The sequence below is a fragment of the Sciurus vulgaris genome (genome assembly GCF_902686455.1).
Source record: "Sciurus vulgaris genome assembly, chromosome: 4".
Classification (NCBI taxonomy): Eukaryota; Metazoa; Chordata; class Mammalia; order Rodentia; family Sciuridae; genus Sciurus; species Sciurus vulgaris.
Window position 1 is genome coordinate 98350292 of NC_136464.1, and position 15569 is coordinate 98365860.

The window sequence follows — 15569 nt, forward strand, 5'->3', positions numbered from 1 at the left end:
TACACTTTCCCTTTGAGGCCAGATTACTTCATTCCTTGTTCACAAAACTGGTCCTATCCGCTTGTGCTTAAAGGTCAAAGTCCAGACTCCAAGCCACTCCAAAATTCTACCCCAACATACCTTCTGGAAAAGCTTACTTTAGGGAGGGGGCATCTGTCTGTAAGCTCAGCCACTCAGGAGGCTGAGGCAGGAGGATTGCAAGTCAAAGAACAGCCTCAGCAATTTAATGAGACACTGTCTCAAAATAAAAAATCAAAAAGCCAGGAAAGTAACTCAATAAGTTCAATTCCCAGTACCAAAAACAGCAACCAAAAATTTACTCTAAGGAAACTAATACTCTAGGAAAATTCTGAAGAAGCTGTTGCATCTTTCACCTTGCTTATGTGTTTTGTCTCCCTGGAATACCTCATTTCCTGTTTATTCCTATAAGTACTTCTCAGGTTTTAAGGTCTAGTGACAACCCTATATCTACCAGCTTGACTTACTATTCCACTGCAGACCATTTGACTTTCTTCAGCTGCAGTAATTCTTAATGTCTCCAACCGTAGGTGTCCAGCTTTCAGCACTTTCTAGAAGTTACCATTTTTAGGTATAGAATTACATACCTCTCAAGTAGAAACTATTAGTTTATAAATTCTTGGCATCTCCAATGACACTTAGCATAGTGCCTTGTATAGTAGCCTCAGCAACCATCAGTAATGATCACTACTTAGTTTGAAACCATTAATTCAATCTCCCCTAACAATAGCTCAGTAGCTATTGAATTCTCCCCTAGGGCTATTATTAGTCAAGCCCTGTACATGGTTAGCACACAAGTGAAGGGCTTCTAGCCTTGGCACAAGAGTAGAGAAGGGGGATCACTTCCGCATAAAGCATTGTTTACTACTTGTGAAGTCCCTCATACTGTAAATTATAATATGCAGAATTTGAATCTGAGTTCATTAAGCATGATAAGGTGGTGGTTTGTTGGGTAAACACTGGAAATATGTGCGGTCCTTCCCCACCCTGGGCCCTTCCTGGAACCCAGGTGTTCCCGCTAAAACTGAAAAACAGCTCAGCCCCACAGAGGCCACACCCCATCAGGGGTAACCTCAGGGGCGGGCTCTGACCTCCCGGCCCACTGATTGGCTATCTGTGGCTGTGGCCCTCTGATGATTGGTCATTGCCACAAGAGCCTACGGAACGTGCACGCGGCGCAATTCCTCACCTCAAAACGAGGCAGGGATGGCGGCAGAGACTTCGACTGCCCGATTTTCTTTGTCTTCTTACCAGCCCGTGGGGAGTAAGAGTCAGACCTGGGGTGCCACCGATATCCAGTGCACTCGGTGTGAAAGAAGGGTGTCCAGAGTTTCAGGTGAGGAGTCGGAGGGTTGTTCGGTATCCAGGCTGTGGGCAGGTGGCCCATGAGGCGTGGGAGGTAGATAGGGGAGTAAGGACCGTTGGAGGGCCGGGGGCCTACCAAATCCACGCCCGCGGTGGCTCAGTCACCTGCATCTAGATGTCAGAGGAAACCAAATCACAGGACTAGGGGTTGCGGAAACCCTTTGGGTCAGGTTGGGGGTAGCGTCCCACCCTTCCATGACTTTCTCCACTTCCCCACCTGTGTCCTCACCCACCCTCTACCCAGGGAACTTGAGGCTCAGGTGGCTTTATTCTACCCTTCATAGAGCAGTTCGAAGACTTCCCCCACCCCCAGTATTGAATATCAAACCGGCCTCCTACATGGTAGGCAAACTCTCTATCGCTGAGCTACAGCCCTAGCCAACCACGAAGTGTCTTTGGCTCCAGTTTCTCAAACTTTCCCAAGTTGGCAGGTTGATGAAAGAGTAGATACAAGAATGTTTCAAATCCTTTCTAACTGTTTTGAAATGTACAAGGTGATATTGACAATTGTAGTCACCCTGCTGTTCACTAGAACACCAGAACTTATCTTCATTCCTGTCTATCAAAAATAAAAATCAAACAGAAATTTAGCATTGTCTTGTGGTCAAGAAGCAATGAAACTTGATTTTCTTGGCTGGTTTTTGTTATAGGAGTAACAAGAAGACCACTGTGAAAAGTTCTTAAATTTAAAAAAAAAAAACCCTAAAACACAAAAACAGCCCTCCACCCCCATTTGGTTTAAAGTACTGTCGGGTGTGGGGGGAATAGCTCCTTTTGTGTATCTTGTGGTTGGGTATTTTTGTGGTGTTGGAAATCAAACTCAGGACCTTGCACATTCTAGGCAAGCTCTCTTACCTCTGAACTACCATCAGCTGGCCTTGTTTTCTTGTTTTTTCTTTCTACATTGAGTGGAAAATATATTGCAGACCTGTTGATCTGCTAATTTACAGTCTACTTAAGTGAACATATTTATTTTAATGTAGACTAAAATACTTGAATGCTGTGTTGGACAGGAGTGAATTGTTGAACCTAAACTGGAGGTACTGAAAATACTTATACTTGACAGTAACTGTTTAATGTTAATACCTTCAAAGTGAAGGTCATTGCAGCTGTTTCCTCAGTTTTTTCAAGAGGAATTCCATTTTGGACATAATAAGCCTTTGCAGGGAGTTTGTTGCCTTTTTGGTGGAGAACTTCGTTTCTCCTGTTTGGAGTTTTGATCACTGCTGCTGTTAAAGTAGAAAATGTTGTTTTAAAATGAAATAATAGTTACAGAATAAAGTTCTTAAAATTAACCTTTTAAAAACCTGTCATTTTTCCATATACTTGTATTACACTACTTAGAAATAGTCATTTGGAAAAAGTTAAATGACTTTAGAGAATTGGAAAGTTCTGTGTAAGCTGTGATGCAACACCAGCCTTTTTAAACCTGTTTACTATCAAATTTTATAAAAACAATTAAGAATTTCAGTTTCTTTGTTAATATCTCACATTTACATAGGGCTTTATAGCATGGTTGTAAGCAAGTTTCACATGTCAGTGGGCCAAAAAAGTTGTAAAACTTTTTAAAAATAAAATTAATGCAATTATTATAATTCAGTAAGAATTAATTTCTTTGCTAGTAAAACATGACTGATTTTTAATCTAGTTTTCCCTTTTTGTTTTCTTATCAAAAAGTCTTTAAGTGGCAGTCTTTTGAAGTTAAACTATATTGTTTATGGTAAAACTTAAAATTCTACTTAGTTCATTTAAATCCTGATATTAGATTGTCAACCAAGTTTATGGTATTTCCTTTCATAAATGCTAGGTTAGTGAAAATGGTCTTTGGGTGGGTCATGTATGTGATAACAGTAGCATTTGATTTCTGTCCTGTTTTAACATCTTAGATTATTATAAGACAGCATCCTTGCCAATGTCTCATTTCAGCCCTTCTTGAACCTTTCACAGGATGGGAATTATAAGCTAGTCAAGGGTGGTATAATTGAATAGAAAGAACTTTGGACTTGGAGTTGGACATGGGGGTATACACCTGTAATCCCAATGACTCGGGAAGCCAGGACAACAGGATTGCAAGTTCAAGGCCAGCCTCAGCAATTTTAGCAAGACCCTGTCTCAAAATTAAAAATAGAAAGTGCTGGATAGGTAGTTCACAATCTTCAGTATGGCAAAATTAAATAAATAAAGTTAGAACACTGGACTTGGAAACAGAAGATTGGAGTCTGGATTATAGCATTTATTTGTCTGGTTTATTATGATTTAGCCAAATCACCAATGTGTGTTTTCATTTCTAGGTTGGCTATAATATTTCCAACCTACTTAGAGCCGTGATATTTACGAAGATCAAATGAAATTTCTTAGAGCTCTTTGTATGATTAAAAGATATGGCAAATTGTAAAGTTATAGGTATAAAATAACTATTTGAATTAATCCAGGCTTTACTATATGCCTCTGTCTGGTTTTGTGTTTTGATTTTCCTCCCTCCTTCTGACCTGCATAGTTTCTCCTAAAATTTGTTAAGGTACCCATTTCTAATTAAACTTGGTATCTGTCCTGTATAATAGAATCCTTTTTTAAATTTACCATCATATCAGTCTCGCCCATCCAACCTTAACTGGAAAGTTTAATTCATGATAGAATTTTATCAATAGGTCACCACCGTGAACTTCAGTGTGGACATGTATTTTGTGAACTATGTTTGTCAGTAACTGGAGAATACAACACAATTATATGCCCTAATTGTGAGGTAAGTTTTATAATTTTTCATGTGTTATGTTATACATTAAAGTCTAATGTTAAAGGTAAAAATGTTAGTTGGGAACAGTGGTGCATGCCTATAATTCCAAGACTTTGGGAGGTAGTGGCAGGAGAATCACAAGTTTGAACCTAGTGTGGGCGATGTAATGAGACTGTCTCAAAAAATTAAAAGAACTGGCGATGTAGCTCAATGATAGAGCACCCCTGGGTTCAATCCCTAGTACTGCCCTCCCACCCCCAAAAATGTCAGAGAAGTACTACATACTTCTAGTTATAAACTAGTCTCTGTAAGCAAAGGGGCCTAACAAAAGAAAACTTTTTCCATCCATTTTATTAATTGTTCAAAGCGATCAAGAAAACAAAAGACTCAAAGTAATTGCCTACATGTTTTGACTCATTGGAGATCTCTGGGAAATTACCTCTTTGTATATATTTCAGTGGAATATTCCTTTCAAAACCCTACCTCTGCCATTCTTTTCTACATCAATACCATGCAAGCAAATTTTGTACTCTTCCTGCCCTTGAATCTTTGTGTGTCCTCAGATTTACATTTGCAGAGATGACATACTATAAAAAGGTAAGGATGCAAAACAACTGTCTAACTTTGACATTTACTTCCAAAGGAATAAATATAAAACAATTCCATTAGAACTAAAACCTGTTGACCCATAATAATGAGAACAAATTAAGGTTTTAAAATAAAATTTACTAGATATCTTTTGCATATACTACGAATCCAAATATTGTTCAATTTATGTATGTTCCTGGAAAGTTGACTTAATCTGTTATGGGGCCCAGGGTACTGGGGGTTGAACCCCAAGGTACTTTACCACTGAGCTACATCTCCATTCTTTTTTATTTTACTTCTAAAATATTGAAACAGGCTTTGCTAAGTTGCTGAGAGTCTTGTTAAATTGCTAAGGCTGGCTTCAAACTTGATATTCTCCTCCATCAGCCTCCTGAACCACTGGAATTAGAGCATGCACCACTATTCCTAGCTTTAATTTTTTTTTTTTTTGTAACAGGAGAATTGATTTGTATTAAATGTGGCAGATGATTAATATGTGGCACAAGACCTAAAATGCAGTTTTTGTTTTGTGAGCTCTTATTTGTGAGAATGAAATAATATTTGCTTTTCTTACCTCTTAGAATTGTAAGAATCAAATCTTCATAATGTGAAAGCTTCTAGACCATTAAAATAACCTTTCATTGATTAGGTGTGGACTAACTGGCTTGCAGGTTAAACTTAGTAAAAAATACACATGGTGTTGATTTGTAAAAGTCTTAATTATAGCAAAAACATACACACATTAGAAACATTCTGTTTTGGAATTAAATGCTTTACAAGTTATGCCCTTTATTTTGAGAAACTTCTATATTCACCCCCCTTTTTTGACATGGGGTTCCTCAGGTGTAGTAAGCTATGAAGTTAAGACAAAGGGAATCTCCCCTCTTATGGTTATGATGGTAGATCCTGAAAGTTTAAGTCTTATAGGAGAAGAATAAGTGAAGGAAAAAGGAAGGAGAAGGCATCTAAAATAGTGTACCCATGTCCATCATCTTTTACTGTTAAAAAACAAAAATTAAGGGTTAGGGGTGTAACTCTGTGGTAGAGTGCTTACCTCACATGCACAAGGCCCTGAGTTCACTCTCCAGCACAGGGAAAAAAAAGTTTGACCTTTTGCCTTTTTTAGCAAGTGATCTTATGCTTAGTAGTCTTAAATTATTATTATATTTATATTATTTTTTGGATAACATCTATAGGAGTATTTATATAATGTATTTACAAATAACAGTTTTGATTTTAGGGTTGTAATTATATCATTTTGACTAATCTTATTCTCTTATTTGGGAAGATACGTAGCCTGTTTGGTTCACCCTCCTGCTGGCCAGGCTAGGTGATGGGCAAGTGACTATATTCAGATTCTTTTTTTTTTTTTTTTTTTTTTTTTGTACCAGGGATTAAATCCAAGGGTGCTTAACCACTGAGCCAATCCCCAGCCTGTTTAAATTTTATTTTAAGACAGGGCTTCACTGAGTTGCTGAGGCCGGCCTCAAACTTGGAATTCTCTTGCCTCAGCCTTCTGAGTCACTGGGATTACTGGTGTACTCCACTGTGCCCCACTATAGTCAGATTCTTAAGGTGCACTGGCTGGTTGCTATTTAAAAAGTCCCTCAGGAAACCTTCCTGAAATCATTACCTCTCTTTTTAAAGTTAAGATTTTTATTATTATCTAACATTTACTCCAAATAAGGAATAGAGAGAATATCGAAGAATCTGGTCTTGAATCAGTGAAAAGTTTGAATTTGTAGGATATTTAAGGATAGGTACTTCTTTGAAATATGTGTACTCCAAAAAAATGAGATTTAAATACCTATATTCACATATGATTTATGGTTTTATCTTTAACATTGAAGACCCTAGGTAATGCTATTTACTTTATAAGGATTTCATTTAAGATGAATAGATATCCTTTTGTTCTTATTTCTATGTTTAGATGAATGTGAATTTCTCTGCTGGTCTTTATTTTATATGTGCTCACTGTGTCAGTATATCTTCTAAAATTGGAACAATCTTTATTTTTCATAACTGTATGGTTTTAGATAAATCCCTCTCTGCTTTTGACTTCATCAGTGGTTAGTAATAACCTTTCTATAATTTTATACAGAAAAATTAAAACTTTTGTTGTTTTTGCAGTGCTACGTATTGAATCCAGGGTCTTGCACGTGCTAGGCAAGCACTTTACCACAAATGGCAGATTTTGCTCAAAGATAGGATCATGTAGGTACTACTCTGGAACTACTGGCATATTGGGCCAGGAGGAAAAGATACGTCATCCAATCAATAGATAATTAATGTATACTATTAAAATCCTATGTGGTTAGAAATTTATGAGTTGCAGATGTACACTTAAAGAAATTACAGATAATTATATGATCTTGGACTGGGAAGCCTTGTTTTAGTCAGTTTTTTTGCTGCTGTGACTAAAAGATCTAACAAGCAATTTCAGAGTAGAAAAATTTATTTGGGAGCTCAGCTTCAAAAGTCTCAGTCCATAAATAGCCAGTTTCGTTCCTCAGGCAGAACATCATGGCAGAAGAGTGTGGTGGAGGAAAGTAGCTTAAGGTATTACACCAGGAACCAGAGAGAAACTCCACTTACCAGATAAAAAATATATACTCCAAAGGCAAGCCCCCAGGGCCCACTTACTCCAGCCAAACACCTTCGGTTAGCCGTTAATCCCTTAGGGAATTACTTCACTGATTGGGTTAAGGCTCTCATAATCATTTCACTCCTGAACCTTCTCATATTGTCTCACATGGGCTTTTGGGGGACACCTGATCTCTCTAATCCATAACACTCGTTAAAAATATCCTTGAAGTCAGAATCCGTAGAAGAAACATTTGATAAATTTGACCACAATTTTTCATTTATAAGCAACAAAAACAAAGCAAAAACATCAGAAGTAAAATTTAAAAGACAAGATATGGGAGGGAAAAGAAAACCTGTGTTATGTATGTTACAAATTAGGTGTCATTAAAAAAAGAGACTATTATGAAATTATTATAAAACACTATGGTACTGGCATAATTAATGAGCAGAAAAGAGCTCTGAAAAAGATTCACATAACTATGGGAGCTTGATACAAAATACAGTGGTATTTCAATCAAAATGGAAGAAAGATCATTCAATAAATATTTTGAGCAATTTTTTTTTCTAAAAAATTTTTTAGATGTTGAAAGATCTTTATTTTATTCAGTTATTCTTATGTGGTGCTGAGAATCGAACCCAGTGACTCATAAATGCCAGGCAGACACTCTACCACTGAGCCACAACCCCAGCCCTGTTATACAATGTTAACTGGAGAAAAAATTTTTTTTGGTACTGAGGATTAAACTCGGGGACTTCGCCTAAAGATCTTGTTAAATTGCCGCCATTGCATGCTGACCCCCTCTGGATTTTTATAGTAGTGAGGATTGAACCCATTACTATAAAGGGTACTTTATCACTGAGTGACATCCCCAGTCCTTTTTCTTTTTTTTGTTTTAAGACAGGATCTAAGTTCATGAGTGTCTCACTAAATTGCTGAGACTAGCCTCAAACATGTGATTGTCCTACCTCATCCTCCCAGTTGCTAGGATTACAGGTTTGTGCAATTGTGCTCAGCTTAATTGAAAAATTTAAATCATTATGTATAATATTTTCTTAAACTTTATGGAGGAAATGTCCTGTATCAGATCTGCTAATGTTAACCTTTTACTCTCAAATGCCATGCCAGAAGGTGATTAACTAGAAGGTGAAATTTAGCAATTTTTCATGTTTGACTTTCTAGTTTCTCTTCTGCAAACAGCTTTAACAGATCCTTTTCTTGTTTTCTTTTTAAATTGACGTTTTCCTCACTTTAGAATACTTTATTCTAAATTCTAGAGATTATTATTTTAAAGATAGGGGTATTATTAACAGTCTGTCCTCTGTAATTAATTTCTTCTAGTCTCACTTTTGATGTTACTACATTTAGTCATTCAGAATTGCTTCCTTCTCAAGTAGTTTTTTTTTCCCCCTTCATGACTTCTAGGTTTTCTTTAATTAAGCAGACCTTTCTGCCTCAGAGTCATATATATTTTTTTCAATACTTGTATCATATTTTTAAAAAGGTATATATTTAACCATTTTACAGTACATTTTGTATGATAGAAAAGGGTTTATCACTTTATGCTTCAGAATTATTACCTTGCTCAAAATATTTATTGAATGATCTTTCTTCCATTTTGATTGAAATACCACTGTATTTTGTATCAAGCTCCCATAGTTATGTGAATCTTTTTCAGAGCTCTTTTCTGCTCATTAATTATGCCAGTACCATAGTGTTTTAATTATAATAATTTCATAATAGTCTCTTTTTTTAGTATATTTTTAAGTTGTCAATGGACCTTTTTTTTTTTTTATTTATTTATATATGGTGCTGAGGATTGAACCCAGGGCCTCACATGTGCCAGGCAAGTGCTCTACTACTGAACCACAACTCCAGTCCTCATAATAGTCTTCATAATAATCTTATCTGGTAGGATAATCTGTACTGAACCGTATATGAAATATTTTTTCTAATAGTAACATATTTTCCCATAGAATCTCAGGATTGAATTGATTTTATATTAGATAGATTCTAGGATTTTTTTTTGTCCCTAGGAACCTGGTATGATTCTCTATGTATTTAGTGCTAATAAATTCTTTTAGTTTACTTAGAGTTTATATTTTTCTTGTTAAATTTATTCCCAAATATTTTTTAGTTTTGAACATATTTTAAGATATTGCTGTAAATTTTTTACAGTAAATTTTCAAAGTATTCTTGCAAATATTTCCTTTAGAATCATAGTAGAATGAGGTGCTTTAGTTATTGTTCTGTTTAATTAATAATTGTCAGAGTACTTTTTTTTTCCAAAAACTAGAAAAGTAAAAACATATCGTACTCTTTTCCTCTTGATTTAAAGGGAATTTCAGGGTCTCTAAGATTTTTAGCAATTTTATCTATGAATGGCACTAGTTGCATCCTGATTAGGTGGAATTTATTGAATGAATTTTATGTGCTTTTTTTTTTTTTTCTCTTTTTAATCTTATTTTTCCTAAGGTTGTTACAACTGTAAATATGAAAGAAGGATACTACCCAATAGATGGATGTATTAAAGAAGATTCTTTTATGGAAAATTTGCAGCCTAAAACGTATGTTCTATGTGCACTTATTTTAGCATTTAAAGTTCAATGTATTGCTGAAACAGTTTTTAGAATTATTGATAAAATATTCTTAGATCTGTGTTTCTAACCTATTGTTTATAGAATGATCTTTAAGTTCATAATTTGTCTTAACTGTTAGTAGAATGCACAATCCAGCTCCTAAAGAAACAGCATTATTTTGTCGTAGTTTAAATTGAAGAAAAGAATTCAAGGATTACCACATCAGAATTAGATGCTGAGACTAGCTAAAGTTATTGCTGTTGGATGAGAGGAAGTTGATCTTAAAGGTAGCATGAATATGGTGTGATGGAGGACATTAAGAAGTGGTTTAGAGGTGATTTATTAAAAGAAATAATTTTGGGATTCTTTATTCATTTTCCTTTCTTCCATAAGACTTGGCACATGTGTGTTAATAAATGCTCTCTTTGAGTTAGTAATACAGAGATTTTTAAAAACAAACCTGAACTAGAAAGAGGCATTATATTACTTCTTATTGCATTTATTTATATTTGTGTCATCTTAGCAGATGACAGTAAGCCCCTTTTAGGGTATTCCATTTTATGTCTCCCTATATCCTTAGTGCAGGACACACAGTAAAAGGTAGTAAATAATTATTAGATTAAAAAATTAATATCTTGATATTTACTATCTGAAATCATATCCCAATCCCAACTCATCTAGAGCTGGCTATGGGCTAGGTCATTGTTAAGATATAAAGAATTTTCTTATCAATTTTCAGCGGTTCTGCTTAGATGGTAATTATATGTGTATGCACTTTTTTTATGCCTTTTTTATCCTCTTTACTTATACATGACAGAATGCATTTTGATTCATTGTACACAAATGGAGTATAGCATTTCATTTCTGTGGTTGTACACAATGTAGAGTCACACCATCCTTGTAATCATACATGTACAGAGTAATGATGTTTGTCTCATTCCACCATCTTTCCTTCAGCCCACTGCCTCCCCTCCCCTCCCCTCATTTCCCTCCACACTATCCAACATTCCTCCATTCTTCCCTTATCACCTTCCACCACTCCCCATTATGTATGAGCATCCACTTATTAAAGAAAACATTGGGCCTTTGGTTTTTGGGGATTGGATTATTTCACTTAGCATGATATTCTTCAACTCCATCCATTTATCTGCTAATGCCATAATTTTATTCTTCTTTATGGCTGAGTAATATTCTATTGTGTATACATACCACAGTTTCTTTATCCATTCATCAATTGAAGGGCATCTCAGTTAGTTCCACAATCTAGCTATTGTGAATTGAGCAGCTGTAAATATTGATGTGGCTGCATCACTGTAGTATGCTAACTTTAAGTCTTTTGAGTATAAACGGAGGAATGGGGTAGCTGAGTCAAATGGTGGTTCCATTCCAAGTTTTCTGAGGAATCTCCATACTGCTTTCCAAAGTGGTTGCACCAGTCTACAGTTCCAACAATGTGTGAGTGTACCTTTTTAAGCCTTCTTAATATGGTAATAGACTATGCTAGAGAAATACAGGGTACTTTTAGGGAACAGTCCCATTTGGAACTTTTCTTATTTTGTAAATGATACCAAGTCAGTCATCCCAGTTCCTCATATTGCAATTTGTTTTTCCTTCTGCAGATTCTACCTTTCACAGTATCTCCTATATCCATAACCTGTCTTCTGTTGCTGCTACCCTACTTAATTCTCTTTTTCTCTTTTATCTACTTTTTACCACTTCGACTCTTCTTGCTCTATACTTCTTCATTGCCTATCCATTTAAATTCCAGATTCTTTAAACCTAGTATTCTTGGATTTTCACATTACTTTGCAGCTTGTCTTTTCAGATTTAGAGTGTTTCCAAAGGAAATGAAAGAATGGGTATACTTATTTCTTTGGGTGAAAACCACTTAGCTAAATCTGGCAGCTGATTGTGACAGAACCAGATGAGAACTGAGGCATATTGAATGCCAGTACTTCTCCCAGCTCCTATAAATGTAGCTCACCAGTCACTTCTTCCTTGAGCTCTGCATACATTGATTAGAATAAATCTTTAGGAATCCTTCTGGTTTATTCTGACTCAGTGGCCATAAGCCTTACCTCCATGTAGTAGCCATTTTTATCAAAGTTAGGGATCCCATCTTTGAACACCTGTGAGAGTCCAGCAGAGCCAGGCACACTGGCACATGCCTGTAATCCCAGAGACTTGGGAGACTGAAGCAGGAGGATTGCCAGTTGGAGGCCAGCCTGAGCAATTTAGCAAGACCCTGTCTCAACATAAAAAGAACCAGGATGCGCACAATGTTATAGCACCCCTGGGTTCAAACTCCAGCATCACACACATACACAGTCAAGCAAGTGACTTAACAAGTGAGATAGACTGAGTTTAAACAGTGAGTAATAATGATTGTGGCAGATAGAGGGCTCACCTCTAACAAAGGAGGCAGTCCCTACAAGACCAACCAAATGTTACATCCTTTCCCCCAAGATAAACTAAAGATCTGTACTTCTATGTGAAATTTTTTGACTTAAAGCATCATGCAAGTCAAATCAGATTGTATTATTGTCTAGATATATGTAATATCTAGTAGGACTGCAAAATGAAATATTACTTTCAGAGTTAGATTAATCCAGAAAGTTCCCAAATTTGTTCCAAATTGCCATTTTTAAATTGAATTTCCCATATAATTTATGTTAAAACTCTAAGTTCCTAATTTAAGTACAGTTTAAAGTAGTTGTATATTTTTAAATTATTGTATTCATTGACTCATTTCTTTACTAGTTTAATCTGTATATTTTGAAGCAGGAATTGAGAAATGGACTCCTTAAGACTATGTACTCACATGTTTTAAAAACATTAATATTCACATTTTACAGTAATAGAATGTTTAAAAATTATTTGGTTTTGTAACATTTGAACTTCATAGTTTCTTCTGTAAACTATAAGCATCTGGTTAACTTAGCAGAAGAAATAAGCTATAAAGATAAAAATTAGCAAAAACTCTAACTTCTGTAGACAAGAGAATGCAACTAATCTTTTTGTTTCAATTCGGGTAGTTAAATTTATTACCTTTCTTTAAATTTTCTAAGCTTATCAATGTATTTTTTAACTGGCATTTTTGTGTATGTTCCTCTAATTTGGGGGTACAAATATTTTAATTCATGAGCTTAAGACATTTTAGTCATTATCAACATTTCTACCAAAAAACACCAGGTAAGGAGAGGTGACTAAGAAATGAAAACACAATATATAATTTAAGATATTCTTTTCAAGGATATGTCAAGAAATTTTTTTATAGTCCCTGGAATTGAACCCAGAGGCATTTCACCACTGAGCTACATACATCCCCAGCCCTTTTTGTTTTTATTTTAAGACAGGGTCTTACTAAGTTTCTAAAGCTGGCCTCAAACTTGTGATCAGCCTCCCAGTCTACTGGGATTACAGGCATGCGCCACTGTTCCCAGCAAGATTTGAATTTTTGATTAAGTTTCTATGAAAGCCTATTTACTCATGGTTCTTCTCTTATCTTTTAGAAATAATTGAGAACAGACTGCACATGTTTTTATAAATCATATAAATTATTTTCAATGGGATAAAAATCAGGAGTTTAAAACCATTATATTCATGTTAACATTTAAAATAACACACTTCATGTTTTCTAGGATAAAGAATTATTCTCCAGACTTTAAAAAGACAGCTGATCAGCTAACTGTTGGTTTAGAACATTCAACCTCCATTCACAGACCTGTTTCGAGCTCATCAGCTATAATGTCGGTATGAAAAATACTAGTCATGAAGTAAAATGAAACCAAACATTTGGCTTTTTCTCAGGTAGTTCCTGTAATTTCAGATTCTTTTGGAAACAAAGGTAACAGATAAATCCATTTTCCTTACTTGAATTTCCTGTCTACCCTGGGCTTGAACAAGACTAAATTACTCTTGAACAATCCTCTTTTCTTCCTAAGGCAACTTTAACTTTCAGAGTTTTTGATAACTTTCAGATTAACTTTCAGAGTTTTTGATATTTATTTGTACGTAGCTTCTTCCCTTTAAACCTAGTTACTGAGACCAGATTCTATGAAATGTGTACATAGTATAAGTTTCTAAAGTCTATGTGTGGTTTTACAGTTATTTTAATGGCAACCAAAAGGCCTAACTACGTTTGTGATTGAAGATGATGATGTTATTGTTGAAGAGTGAATTTTTGTTGTTGTACTAGAGGTTGAACCAGGGGCCCTTTACCACTGAACTTTTGAGACAGGGTTTCACTAAACTGCTGAGGCTGGCCTTGTTCTTGCCATCCTCCTGCCTCATATCCCGAATTGCTGGGATTACAGGTGTGTGCCCCCCCGCCTGAAGATTGAATTTACCTGCTACTGATTCTGATAATTTTAGTGTATTTTTTAAATTTAAGATCAGATTACAGCAGACTCCAGAATGCTGCTAAATAAAGTATGAAATCTTTTTAAGATCATTGATGGGCTAGGGTAGGGGAACAAGCACTTAAATTGTCTGTTCTTTGCTTCAAGTTGAAATCTTAACATAGCCAAACATCCTTTTTTCTTAAAAACTTTATAATTTTTGTATGCCATGATAAATTGTCCACAATAGTTTTAAGTTGAAAGATGATAAAAGCATAATTATGTTTTGTAAAAATGTCTATGGGGAAAAAAATCTAGAATGTTTATTTCCAAAAGTCTGAAAATGTTTTTTTATCTCTGGATAAGCAAGAGTAGACGTGTTACTTTTATATTCTGTTGCTTCTTTCCAATTTCTGCAGGGGGTCTGTGTTGCTTTTGTAACTAAAATGATAGTTTGAAGTTTTTGCAACTATAATATCATGTATCTAAGCATGTCATTTTATATTTTATATTTATATATGGTTCCCTTCCCTCCTTAGGAGACTAAAACTACAGAAGAAATTGATGAAGCATTGAAGATAGCAGGCTATAATTTTGAGCAATTAAATATTGCTGTAAAAGTAAGCATTTTGTATGATTAATTTTATCAAGAAGCAAAGCATGTCCTCTTTAAATGTGTACATTTAGATGTGTTGTCAGAGAGCTTAGAGTTTAGTACTGAGTTATCAAGCATGGTAATCTAATAATAGAGAATCATAAAGGAAGGAAAAATTCATCCCATGGCCTGCCAGGATTGGACTTGTAGCTTTGTTGTGCTGGGAACTTTCTGTGAGCTGTGTTTGTCTCATAGGCATCCCAGATCACCTTTTCAACATTTGCTATTGTTTGGCGATATCCCTCAACTGAGAGAATCTTATTTTCCCCTGCCCTTCCTGGCAGAGGAGAGATTTTCATTTGATGACAAGGAAGAAGTTCTTAGTACCCAGAAACAACAAATTTATAAGTAGGGAATTTATATTGTGGATGCTTTTTTGCATAGAAGACAAGACATTTTTAATTGGCAAAAAGCCAGGTTTCGCAAGAGAAATGAGAAATATGATAAAAGTAGTGGGATAGAAGAATTATAAGAAAAACATTGGGAAAAGAGAATGTTACCCATAATGAAAAACAGTTATAAGCTTCAGATTAATAAGAAAAGCAAATCTGTAATAAACTGGGGCTAGAATTTTGCCATCTGAATTTGGGAGGGGGAACAGTGAAAACTCAAACTGGTGGCCTTCTGGGCTGGGGTTGTGGCTCAGTGGTAGAGTGCTTGCCTAGCATGTGTGAGGCACTGGGTTTGAGTCTCAGCACCACATATA

At 35.5% G+C, this 15569-nt stretch overlaps 1 protein-coding gene across 1 annotated transcript in view; it reads left to right on the plus strand.

Annotated features, from left to right (window-relative positions):
- Positions 1 to 1224: 1224 nt before the first annotated feature.
- The window catches only part of RNF17 (ring finger protein 17), a gene marked incomplete at its 5' end in the record, with an annotated part of 117782 nt that continues 103437 nt past the window's right edge, over positions 1225 to 15569 (plus strand). Inside the window, 5 exons of the mRNA XM_079138814.1 lie at positions 1225 to 1354; positions 4032 to 4126; positions 9765 to 9856; positions 13510 to 13621; positions 14748 to 14828. Of these exons, the coding sequence (XP_078994940.1) occupies positions 1225 to 1354; positions 4032 to 4126; positions 9765 to 9856; positions 13510 to 13621; positions 14748 to 14828 (510 nt within the window). The remainder of the gene's footprint in view (positions 1355 to 4031; positions 4127 to 9764; positions 9857 to 13509; positions 13622 to 14747; positions 14829 to 15569) is intronic.